Source organism: Meles meles, chromosome 7, assembly GCF_922984935.1.
Source record: "Meles meles chromosome 7, mMelMel3.1 paternal haplotype, whole genome shotgun sequence".
NCBI classification, from domain to species: Eukaryota; Metazoa; Chordata; class Mammalia; order Carnivora; family Mustelidae; genus Meles; species Meles meles.
In genome coordinates this window covers 53,680,055-53,693,308 of record NC_060072.1, presented here as the reverse complement: position 1 = coordinate 53,693,308, position 13,254 = coordinate 53,680,055, and the positions used below count along the sequence as shown (strand labels likewise).

The 13,254-nt window shown below is 36.7% G+C and overlaps 1 protein-coding gene across 1 annotated transcript; it reads left to right on the top strand.

Moving 5' to 3' along the window:
- Positions 1–251: 251 nt before the first annotated feature.
- On the top strand, positions 252–12,981 carry LOC123947110 (C-type lectin domain family 2 member A-like). Its single transcript, XM_046013105.1, has 7 exons — positions 252–368; positions 1,694–1,823; positions 2,487–2,630; positions 7,168–7,337; positions 10,430–10,443; positions 10,493–10,592; positions 12,487–12,981. The coding sequence occupies exons 2-7, from the start codon at positions 1,775–1,777 to the stop codon at positions 12,490–12,492; spliced, it is 483 nt and encodes a 160-aa protein (XP_045869061.1). The 5' UTR covers positions 252–368; positions 1,694–1,774; the 3' UTR covers positions 12,493–12,981.
- The last annotated feature ends 273 nt before the right edge of the window (positions 12,982–13,254 follow it).

Genomic DNA, 13,254 nt, shown 5'->3' with positions numbered 1-13,254 from the left:
AAAACAACCTGAGGGTTTTGAAGGGTCAGGGGTGGGAGGTTGGGGGAACAGGTGGTGGGTGATGGGGAGGGCACGTTTTGCATGGAGCACTGGGTGTTGTGCAAAAAGAATGAATACTGTTACGCTGAAAAAAAAAATAAATAAATAAAAAGGGAAAAAAAAAATATGCTGAGTTGATGGGATTAGTCTCTTGCACCTCTGACATCTCTTGAGAAAAGCTTCTGGAGTAGCTGCTGCCTCTTCAGCCTGGACGCCAGGATAGCAAAGAGACAAGAACACAGACTCACAGCTTGAGGCTGAGCCTCAACCCGACAACCAAGACGACTCAGCCAACACACCACAGACTAGTTAGTGAGCCAGCGTTTGGGGTATGGTTTGTAAAATAGCATTACTATGGCAATAACTAACTGGTACATGAGCAAAATTTATGGTTTTTGAATGGCATTTAGAGTGTGGGGGTAATTTTTGCTTCAGATAAAGGTGAATAAAATAGTCTAGCCAGAGGTCTTCCCAATCTTTCTTTCTCTCTCTGTTTCTGTCTGTCTCTGTCTCTGTTGTGCGCTCTCTCTCTCTCTAACACACACTCATGGCTCCTGAAGTAATTGGTTTTTTGGAGATGTGAATTAATATCCATATATTAAAAACATCAACATACAAAATTAGGGAGAACTGTATACCTTATAGTCCAGCTTTTTAAAATGTCAACCCATTACTTTCTGTTTGTCTCTCATGGAAGGGACTTTGGAATATAGGTCGTCATGTTTGTCATGAATACATGACAGCCGATATCAAATTATACTAGATGAATACAATGATCTTGGCAAAATACCAATGGCACTATATTTTATTGTTATTGTTGAGCTTGACATCTGCTTTCTATATCTGGAAGTAGTTCAGCTTATGAGAACGCTCACGGCAAGTTCCCAAACAGACAGAAGCAGGACAGCAGAGCAGAGTGGTTAAATGATCAGAGCCAACTAATATCGAAATTTGACCACATATTGGTTATCTACTTTAAGGAAAAGCTTTTTACCTCTTTGTTACTTTAAGGAATTTGCCTCATCTGTAAATTAATGATAGTAATTAGCTCCTATTTCATGTGATTATGAGTGTAAATTGAATCACAAAAGTTAAAAGCTCAGAACTAGACCTACCATAGAGTAAGCACACAACAAATAGGAGATATGATTATTCCTATTATTATTATTGTTATTATTACTACTAAAGACAATTGATATTCTTTCCACTACAATCTAAATTGCTATTTCATGCTCAAATCCTTTAGAACTGGCTCATGACTGGAATTCATAATGGCCAACATTAATTAAAAACGTTGGTAGGTCAGGGTGATAGTGTAAAGACTCAGTTTGTTGGCTTCATAAACTACTGGATCTCACTTCCTTTCTGCCAACCCCAACAGTCAGAAGAATCATGTCAGAGTCTACCACCACCTCCAGTGGCTCCTCCAACTGCAGTGAGATAGAATGATATCTGGACAGAAATGTAGCAAAAAGGCAGGAGTTATGTCATTGATCAGCCTTCTGAGGTAATTCATCATAATTCTTATATTAATGTGGTATTCTCAGTTTAGGATGTTATAACACTGTATTCTCCTTTTAGACTTTAACTCTTTGACTCCTTTTAGTCTTTAACTCTATATCCTTATTTTAGACTGTCTTCATATTACTGACAGGAGATTCAACAGTGGGCAGGGATCTTGAATCCAGTGCTTTCCTTACAACCAATCTGTATTTTTGCTTTGCTGAAAGGAGGCATGGATGATAACACAACATTGACGAACTCAGGAGATTCCCAGTCCTCAGGTAAGAAGCACACGTATGCCAGGCTTTATGCACTATTTGTTAAGTAAATAAATTTACATTTGATGGGCACCTGTTATCAATTCTAAGTGCTAACCCTCCTGAGAGAGTTAGTATCTCCATTCTCTTCATTTCTTCTCTCTGTGTCATATTATTTTTAGTTATCTTTCCAAAGTATCTTATAAAGACCCACACTGTGTGGATAAAAGGTAACTTTTTTGTATGATTTTAATAGCTTTATCAGGTAAAATTGACATACATTAAAATGCTTAGAAACAGCTTGCCAATTTCTGCTTTCCAAAAAAAGTGCCTGCTGGGAATTTTGTTTGGAATTGTGATGAAACTATAAATTAATTTGAGTTGAATTGACATCTTCACAAAATTTTATCTTCTGACTCACTTAAATGGTATCTTTCTCCGTGTATTTATGTCTGTAATTTATTTCAGCAATGTTTTCTGGTCTTCAGTGTACAAGTTTTGCAAGTCTTCTGTCAGATTTATCCATAAGTATTCAATATTTTTATGCTATTGTAAATAACATATTTTAATTTTGTATTGATCACTGCTAGCATATAGAAATGTAATCAGTTTGTATATATTGACCTTGTTCCTACAACATTCTAAACTCACATTTTCGTAACTAAAAACTGATGGATTTCTTTATAGGAGATGTTATCACTTTCAACCTTACTAGAAAATCACAAGGACCCTCAAAAAGGGATAAAAAGCACCTTTGTAACTCTAAAATTATCACCGCTGTCATCTTCTTCCTGGTGCTTTTGATAACTACACTGGCCACAATTTTAGCAGGTGAGTTGCCCACTTCCCAAATATTCTCATGTTAACTCTACTACAAAATATTACATCATCTGTGTGCCTGTCACACTGTAGCTCAAGATTAAGGGTAATTTCAGACATTTTTGTACATGGGATGAATGTATGTTTCTTCTATAAGATGAAGATAATATCTATACTGCATATTGTGAGGATAATAGTAATTTAATATATGAAACTTCCTTCTAAACCAGTATTAGCTGTAGTCCTTACAAGGTATGGGGATCATGGTAAAAACGTAAATCACTATACAGTATATTTGGTGACACAGTTAGTTAACAATGTGTCACAAGGTCCTTATCTCCCTATGGAGACTCTTTTATTTTTTATTTTTTATTTTTTTTAAGATTTTATTTATTTATTTGACAGAGAGAGATCACAAGTAGATAGAGAGGCAGGCAGAGAGAGAGAGAGGGAAGCAGGCTCCCCGCCAAGCAGAGAGCCCAACACGGGACTCGATCCAGGACCCCGAGATCACGACCCAAGCTGAAAGCAGCGGCCCAACCCACTGAGCCACCCAGGTGCCCCTGGAGACTCTTTTATAAACCATATGGTAGCAAACAGTTTATGGAACATTATCTAGACATGGACTACCTTGCCCTAAACCATATACTTTTACATAAATATTGGTATCTTTTTTTAAGCTGCTTTTAGCTAATGACTAGTTTTACAAGACAGGGAAACTGACTTAAAGGTGCAAAGCATCTGCTCTCTCTCTGATTGTGCAGCTTTCAATGATGCAGTCAGATTTACAAGTCCCACCATAATTCACAGCTATACATGTGAGCTATAGAGAATTGAACAAGAAAAAGTTGTTACTATCCTAACCCATAATTTTAATACAAAATATAGATTACTCTTAGCCTCTAAAAGCATGTTTAGAATGATATATCTCCCCCTCATGATGGCAAAATATGCACATGTATGCTAAAAATAAATTGAAGCAATTTTAACAAGATGTTTGAAAATATATACACAAGAATATGTTTATATAGATGTGCATATAAAAATATGTATATGGTTTATACATGAATATATGTATTATAAATGTATATATTATACATGGATATGTAATTTGTAGAAATTAATGTGCATATGTATTATATATACTTGTATACATAAATGTCCACATAAGTATGTATAAATGAGTTTATATAGTATAGCTATAATGATCAAGCTTATACTATCAACTAGACATTAAGCCTTGTATGTATGTGATTATGTACATATACTTGACTATATTTACATATGTATAGAAATGTATAAATATGTAAGTAAACTTTCTATATATAAATGGATAGATAGAGAAGGAGATAGAGAAAAAAATCATTATGCGAAATGGGCATTATGTTAGGTGTTGACCAATGGTTCTTGCCCTCATGGAACTTACTCAACTGGAGAAAAAGGAGGATGATGAAAAGGTGGAGGAGGAAGAGGAGTTGGAAGAGGAGGAGGAAGAGTTGGGGGAAAGGAGGAGGAAAAAGGGTTTTGAGAAAGCTATATATTTACAAAGAATTTTATGCTTTATATTTTAATAAACAATATTTTATTTGCATTTTTGAGTAACCCAGAGAAGTAATGAAGTATTATTTCCCTTATTGTCTTTTGTTATATACAAGGACTTTGAATTTCAGAGATAGTAGTTGACTATCTAAACACAGCTAAGTAAAGTTACAAACTGAGTCTAAGTCTTCTGAACTTTATTCATTGTTCTTTACCACAACTACAATGTTGTGTCTTCCTAAATGAGCTTATTTCCTATGGTTTATATAACATAAGCACCCAGTAAATTGTTAAAGGAAATAAAATATGTTCAACCTGTTATTAGAAAGAGTTTCTTCTAGGCCACCTACTGAAGTCCATGCAGGCTGTCCTTACCAGGGTCTCCTAATTTTCCCTCAGTGGAATTTATTCAATGGAATTCCTAGGAATCCTCATTTTTGTTCTCTAATTCAAGTTATATTCAAAAGACTATTTTATAAACTGTATCACATTACACTCTAGACAGTTTATAAAGGTTAATATGATTAATCCTGTAGTGATACTGAAATGTGGGGCCAGAATTCCATCTCGAGGTTTTGTCATTGTTTATAAGTCTTCTAGGGTCTAACATCTCAGCTTCCCTATCTATACAACATAGGACTGGACAGGATAATTTTTAGTGCTGCTTGTAGTGCTGAAACTCTGATTTCCTAAAGTTATTAAGTAAAAATAAGGGTTATTTAACATACTCTAAGAGAGGAGAGATAAATATGCTGAACTCCTATGCCAAATCAGATGATTGATTCTGGGCTTTGGCATAAAACTAGACTTTTTGTACATAATAGATATTAATGTTTAGGTTAAAATAGTCTGCAATACATAAGTCAAAGATCTAATCAGGTCTAGAATAAAAATTTTTCTTTCTCTTAGGTATGCTTGAGAATGGTTACATAGATTTTTCTCAGAGTCATTTAACAGTTAATATTTTGTTTATTTATACAGCAAACAGACATGACATAATCTCCAGGTGCTGAGATAGAGAAAGAAGAGGCAAAATTTATAGTCATTACTAGAATATATTAAATCTGATGGCCTATGAGAAGCCAAAAGCATGGAAAAGAGAATATGATCAATTCCACTGGGATAGAGTAGAGGGAATTTGTAGAGGAAATTAGCTTTAACACAATAGATTATTGAAATACAAGTAGATACTTTCCAGTTGGACAGGGATGGACTTTTTTATTGCAAGTTAGGGTGGGGCTATGGCATTGGGGAACACAGGTCAACATGAACAAAGGCCCATATATCGCCTAAAAGTAACATGACAGGTATTAGGGACTACAACAAGCTTGGTATACAAGGAAGCAAAGAGGAAAACAAAGTGCCTGCAGAAAAATAAGACAAAATAAAGCCAAAGATGTAAACAAAGATCAAATCCTAATGCACATTTCATTACAGTTTAAAGAAAAATTTAGCGGCATCTGAGTGGTTCAGTTGGTTAAGTGGCTGCCTTTGGCTCAAGTCATGATCTCAGGGTTCTGGAATTGAGCCCCACATCGGGCTCTCTGCTCAGTGGGATGTCTGCTTCTCCCTCTCTCTCTGTGTTCTTGTCTTCTGTGTTCTCTCTCTTGCTCACTCTCAAATAAATAAATAAAATAAATTTTTAAATCTTTTTTAAAAATTAAAACAAAAATAAAGAAAACCTAGACTTTAAACATGGTTTAAGCTTAGTGGAAGCATAGGTGGAACTGGATCAGATATATCACACTTAGTTGTTTTCATACACTTCAAATGGAACACTTGTCTTTTTCCCAAATCTGATTTTCTTCTGACAATTTTTTTTATGAATCAACATGCCATCCATCCAGCCCATACATCATCACCTATCTCTAGTTTGGAACAATCCTTTTTTTTTTTAAAGATTTTATTTATTTATTTGACAGACAGAGATCACAAGTAGGCAGAGAGGCAGGCAGAGAGAGAGAGGAGGAAGCAGGCTGTCCGCAGAGCAGAGAGCCCGATGTGGGGCTCGATCCCAGAACCCTGGGATCATGACCTGAGCCGGAGGCAGAGGCATTAACCCACTGAGCCACCCAGGCGCCCCTGAAACAATCCTTTTAGTATAAGTTGTAAAATCTTTACCATGTACATAGGCAACGTCTTGTTCCTGTTCATTCTTCTGGCCTCAGTTCTTGTTATATTTCTTCTTTCTCTCTATACTCCACTCAGATTGATCTTCCTTTCTCAAGTGAAAAGATCACTCACCCCAGGGCCTTTACACATTCACTTCCTCTTTTCTGAGAACATGTTTTCCTCATTCTTCATCTGGCGATCCAGCTCTCTGCATCCTTAAAGTGTCAGCTGAAATGTCTACTCCAATTCCCATCCTTGAACTAGACCGTTCTCCTGAGCTCATGTTCTCTCAGTACCTGTGGCTATTCCGCTTGTACCATTCCTTGATTTTGTAATTATTTGTTGAATATCTATCAGCCCCACTAAACTCAGCACAGTGATGGCAGGGACTATGTCTCTAATAAACATATACAACAGTGCTTAGCATAGTGACTCACAAATACTTTGTTATTCAATGAATGGGTGTCCATTAGGTAGTTGTATATGGGAAATTTCTGATGAGAGGCCTGGTTTGGACATATCACTTTAGTAATTATCTGCATAAACATGATATAATGTCATGAGAATGACTATGTTCTCCTAGGTGAGTGTGTCACTTGAGAAGACAGCCACCCCTGAATCTGAGCCATAACAATATATACATGAGTGCCATCTCCCAAGGATTTCTTTCAATTTAGCAAGAAAAATAAATATAAAAATTTAGGAGCTGACCTCATTTGGAGAAAAATAAAGAATGATTAATGAAGTCCAAAACCTTCAGATCAAAGGGCCAAAGCTAGTTTGATGAATTTCATTGATGTGGATAAGATAACTGTTTTAAATTAAATTCTATTATATCTCAGAGCAGGACATTCAGGTTATGCCACCAGTAGTTAATATGTTATTAAATCACTTTCAGTCGAAAAACACAAATATTCCACTGAACCTATGCCATGCTCGAATGGCTGGATTGGTTACCGGGGAAAGTGCTTCTATTTTTCTGAAAATACAAGAACCTGGGCAGCAAGCCAGAACTTCTGTGCCTCTCATTCAGCCACTCTTGCTGTCTTCAACACCACAAAAGAACTGGTAAGGCAATTCTTCTTTTTTAATTTTTTATTAACATATAATGTATTTTTAGCCCCAGGGGTACAGGTCTGTGGATCACCAGGTTTATACACTTCATAGCACTCACCATAGCACATACCTTCCCCAGTGTCCATAACCCAACCACCCTCTCCCTAGCCACCTTCCCCCGGCAACCCTCAGTTTGTTTTGTGAGATTAAGAGTATCTTAACCTCCTGATCCCATCTTGTTTCATTTTTTCCTTCCCTACCCCCCCAAGCCTCCCACATTGCATCTCAACTTAGTAAGGCAATTCTTTTGAATTATAGTTATGTTTCAGAGATCATAGCTGATGTAGAGAAGTCACTGGAAATGGAAAGAGCCAGAAAAGACCCTCTCACCCAGCCTCAAAGCCCTTTTTAGCCACATCAACCTAATCATAGAAAGAGCTCACATCAGGTCAGAACAACCCTTAGAGTACAAATTATAAGGAGATGACTGCCCTACCTGACTTTTCAAGTGGGAGTAAAAATAATTTAGAAATAAGTTACAGAGTAGACATTTTCCCTATGCCCTGTATAGAGCAATTTATATACTACTACCCACCAGAAAGATTCCAACTATTATCCAAAGAAGTTCAACCACGTATTACCCAGCTCTACATTTTCAAGTTGAAATACAGCACCAAAATCTAGGGAAAACCCAAAACCACCTCCCATGAAGTTCAGACCTATGAAGCCATAATAAAGCCCTCATTAATCAACTATTATTACCTACCTATTTTACATCAAACTAAAGTTGCCTTTGGGGGACTATATTCAAAAACATAATAAGCAGAAAGTTATGGCAAACCAGTTGTCAAAAATACTGGAAAGGACTTAAAATGAGTCACTATAACAAGAAGGTCTGGAGCTTCTGGCACAGAAAAAGATCAATGGAGAAACCAACCACACAGTACAAACCTCCCCAAACCTGAAATAATAGAGATGTAGAACAACAGAAGTGTGAGGAGACAGGAGAGTTAAGACCTCAAGGAGCATAGGGATATATTTAACATTTACTGAGCATATATTCTACCAGGAAAGGACAGAAGAGGGATTGTCCCAAATCAATATTAATTTGGTAGACCATTCTGACAAAGATTTTTAGATAAGTACATTTGGATGGCTGAAAAATATAAATGAAGTCATATAGCTCATTCTGTAGAATAATCAATTGAGAAAAACTAAAGCAGAGAAAAAATGAGAAATGATGACTATTAAAACAAACCAAAATTAGCAAGACAGGAAACAACATGTGTTGGAGAGGATGTGGAGAAAGGGGATCCTCTTACACTGTTGTTGGGAATGCAAGTTGGTGCAGCCACTTTGGAGAACAGTGTGGAGATTCCTCGAGAATTAAAAATAGAGCTTCCCTATGACCCTGCAATTGCACTACTGGGTATTTACCCCAAAGATACAGATGTAGTGAAAAGAAGAGCCATCTATACCCCAAAGTTTATAGCAGCAATGACCACGGTCGCCAAACTGTGGAAAGAACCAAGATGCCCTTCAACGGACGAATGGATAAGGAAGATGTGGTCCATATACACTATGGAGTATTATGCCTCCATCAGAAAGGATAAATAACCAACTTCTTTAGCAACATGGACGGGACTGGAAGAGATTATGCTGAGTGAAATAAGTCAAGCAGAGAGAATCAATTATCATACGGTTTCACGTATTTGTGGAGCATAACAAATAACATGGAGGACATGGGGAGATGGAGAGGAGAAGGGAGTTGAGGGAAACTGGAAGGGGAGATGAACCATGAGAGACTATGGACTCTGAAAAACAACCTGAGGGTTTTGAACGGGCGGGGGGTGGGAGGCTGGGGGAACCAGGTGGTGGGTAATAGGGAGGGCACATATTGCATGGAGCACTGGGTGTGGTGCAAAAACAATGAATACTGTTACGCAGAAAAGAAATTTAAAATTTTTTTTAAAAAAATAAAATAAAACAAAAGCAAAACAAATATTTTAACTAAAAACACAGTAATTGAAATAATTTATGGAATAAGCATAAAAAAGTCTAACAAAATAGTGAGTATATACAAAAGCAAAACTGGTTCTGTGCATAGACAGGATTGATCACAGGAAAGGAAAAAAGACATGCACCTAATAAATACAAACAGTAGGTATTTAAAAGCATAAAATCTTCAAATAATTTTATGTCAATAAATTTGAAAACTTTGAAGAAATGGATAATTGCCTTCACAATTATTTAAATAATTGTTTAGACAACCCCTATTGAGATATGTATAGACAGTCATTTATTCTTAGATAAATGGTAAGCACCAAGGAGTAAAAAATGTCCTAACAAATGAACGTGTTCAAATAAATTAAAGATGTAGAAAAAGTGTCAATCCAATAGAATTCAGAAAAGGTAAAAGAACAAAGAAAAACTAGTAGTCAGAAAACACAACCTTAATAAATCCAAATACGACAGTGATCATGATAAAACATGAATGTTCTAATTTGTTTCTTAAATGACAAGAATTATCAGACGTGGCTTTTAAAAAAACAACATAGTCCAGTAGCGTGCTACTTACAGAGACATACCTAAGTGCGTGTACACGCACACACACACACACGCACGCACTAGAAAATGAAAGGAAGAGTTATGCAAACCAATTACTAACCAAATCCAAACAAAACAAAAAAGCAAGGTTAGTGGTAATACTATCAGAAAATATAATGTATCAGAATAAATTATGAAGACATATAAAAACCTGGATGACCAACTATCTTACTGTTAAGATTCTCCCACTCTAAAAGACACCAAACCTAGGATTTACTGGCAAATAGGAGCAAGGTATCACAGAACAGGCCATTTCTGTCTTTTAAAAACTCTTTGGAAAATAGAAAAGAAAGCTACTCAATGAAATTTACTAGGGTAATTGTTAGAGAAGTAACCCAACCCATGAACTAAACTGTGAACCAGATAAGGATGCTGTCCCTTCTATGATCACTTCCAAATATAAAAGTCTGTATTTCTATAAAGAGTATACTGAGACAAAAGAAAATGCAACCGAATGAAGCATTTGCTATTCGTCCTACAAATATACTCTATTAAAGGATTTCCTGAAGAGATATTCTGACCATCGCTTCTCGGCCTTTTGGCTAAGATCAAGTGAAGAGATATTCTGACCATTCTCAGTATTGGATCGGACTGAGTCGAGAACCAGGACAGATGTGGAAGTGGATAGATGGAACCATACACAACCATACACAGTGGCTGGTAAGTCTTGGGTATATAATTTATACACCTAAAGCCAGGGCTCTGAGCCCTTTGCCACCACAGAAAGATCTGAGTTACAGTCCATATGCACCATTCTCCTGGAAGTTTCCTTCGTGGTGGAAAATAAAATGAGCCCAGAGGAAAAGTAGTAATGTAAATATTACTGTACAGAGTATTAATACCTACAGTATTCCAAACAGTGCTTCATAATCGTGATCTCATTTGACCTGCACAACAACTGTGGGAAATAGATATATTTGTCGTCACTTTACTTGCTGTTCAAAGATATGAAGACCTACACTATTTTACAACACATATATAAAATGTATTTGGCAATAAATCCCACACTTCTCCATCATATAGCTTATAGATTTCTCAAGTTTATAAAGCCACATTTTAGATCAAAGCATATGAATTCACTTTGCTTTGTATTCAAACACTGCAGTGTTGGGTGAGATAAAAGCTCACAGCAAAAAAAATTTTAAATGGCAAGATTTCATTTCTTTTGATGGCTGCATAGTATTCCATTGTGTATATATACCACTTCTTCTTTATCCATTCATCTGTTCATGGACATCTAGGTTCTTTCCATAGTCTGGCTATTGTAGACATTGCTGCTATAAACATTCGGGTACACGTGCCCCTTCGGATCACTATGTTTGTATCTTTAGGGTAAATACCCAGTAGTGCAATTGCTGGGTCATAGGGTAGTTCTATTTTCAACATTTTGAGGAACCTCCATGCTGTTTTCCAGAGTGGTTGCACCAGCTTGCATTCCCACCAACAGTGGAGGAGGGTTCCCCTTTCTCCACATCCTCGCCAGCATCTCTCATTTCCTGACTTGTTAATTTTAGCCATTCTGACTGGTGTGAGGTGATATCTCATTGTGGTTTTGATTTGTATTTCCCTGATGCCGAGTGACGTGGAGCACTTTTTCATGTGTCTGTTGGCCATTTGGATGTCTTCTTTGCAGAAATGTCTGTTCATCTCCTCTGCCCATTTCTTGATTGGATTGTTTGTTCTTTGGGTGTTGAGTTTGCTAAGTTCCTTATAGATTTTGGATACTTGCCATTTTGCGACAACGTGGATGGAACTAGAGCGTATCATGCTTAGTGAAATAAGTCAATCGGAGAAAGACAACTATCATATGATCTCCCTGATATGAGAACATGGAGAAGCAACATGGGGGGGTAGGGGGATAGGAGAAGAATAAATGAAACAAGATGGGATTGGGAGGGAGACAAACCATAAATGACTCTTAATCTCACAAAACAAACTGGGGGTTGCTGGGGGGAGGTGGAATTGGGAGAGGGGGAGCGGGCTATGGACATTGGGGAGGCGAGGCGAACCATAAGAGACTATGGACTCTGAAAAACAACCTGAGGGTTTTGAAGGGTCAGGGGTGGGAGGTTGGGGCAACCTGAGGGTTTTCAAGGGTCAGGGGTGGGAGGTTGGGGGAACAGGTGGTGGGTAATGGGGAGGGCACGTTTTGCATGGAGCACTGGGTGTTGTGCAAAAAGAATGAATACTGTTACGCTGAAAAAATAAATTAAAAAAAAAAGTTAAAAAAAAAATTTTTAAGAAAAAAAAAATTTTTAAAGGACACCTGGTTGGCCCAGTGGGTTAAGCCTCTGCCTTCGGCTCAGGTCATGATCTCAAGGTCCTGGGATGGAGCCCTGCATAGGGCTCTCTGCTCAGCAGGAAGCCTGCTTCCCCCTCTCTCTCTGCCTGCCTCTGCCTATTTGTGATCTTTGTCTGTCAAATAAATAAATAAAATCTTTTTAAAAATTAAAAAAAAAAATCCTCACAGCAGAAAAAATTTTTTTCACTAATTCTTCCAAACAGTGCTCACCAATCTATTGCCTTTCATTTTTCCTTCTGTGTTTTGTTTCAGGTTTAAAATAATTGGAATTGGAGAATGTGCCTATCTACACAGAATTGGGATTAGCAGTGCCAGTACGCACTTGGTTAGGAAATGGATTTGCAGCAAACCAGACACATGTATACCCAGAAGTTAAGACATCATAGTTCTAAGATATCTTACATAAAATGTAGTTTTGATTCCTCTTAAGATACATATATTATATTAATATAAAGTACATGAAATTCATGTTTAGAAATTTTCATTGGTGCTTTTTATTCCCAAATCTCTAAACCCACTTTTAGAGATCTACTAAATACTTAGTATTCAAGAAATATATGCCCAATATATGTCCCCAAACCTCCCGTGGAGTAAAATTTCTGATACATTAAAATATAAATGAAAATTTTAAATGAAATTTAAAGATATTTACTCATATGAATTCAGATATCATTTAAAGTTACTTTTTTTCAAGAACTCTAATAATATTTTTGCCCCATCTCCTTACTTATCAATATTAGTTATTGATTTTCTTTCAGTTTTTCAAGATGAGATCCACTCATGAATGTAGCATAAATTAAACTCAGCATTTATTTAAATGTGTTGATTTCCTAGTGAAATGAATCTCTTTCAGACACCAAACTCGCAGCAAAAAAAAAAAAAAAAAAAAAAAAAATGTTCAGACCATCATGCAAAGGGCATCAAGATTCTGAGTGAACAGGCTGAAACAGCAGCTTTCTAGTAGTGAATGCCAGGAGCCTGTTGCATAATGGATAATATGAATGGTACAAATTTGGGGAG

Bases quoted from the DNA above. Each gene is read 5' to 3' on its own strand.
- LOC123947110 (XM_046013105.1), top strand. From the start codon at position 1,775: ATGGATGATAACACAACATTGACGAACTCAGGAGATTCCCAGTCCTCA. The intron at 1,824-2,486 runs GTAAGAAGCACA...ATTTCTTTATAG, and splicing joins AGGAGATTCCCAGTCCTCAG to GAGATGTTATCACTTTCAAC. The intron at 2,631-7,167 runs GTGAGTTGCCCA...AATCACTTTCAG, and splicing joins ACTGGCCACAATTTTAGCAG to TCGAAAAACACAAATATTCC.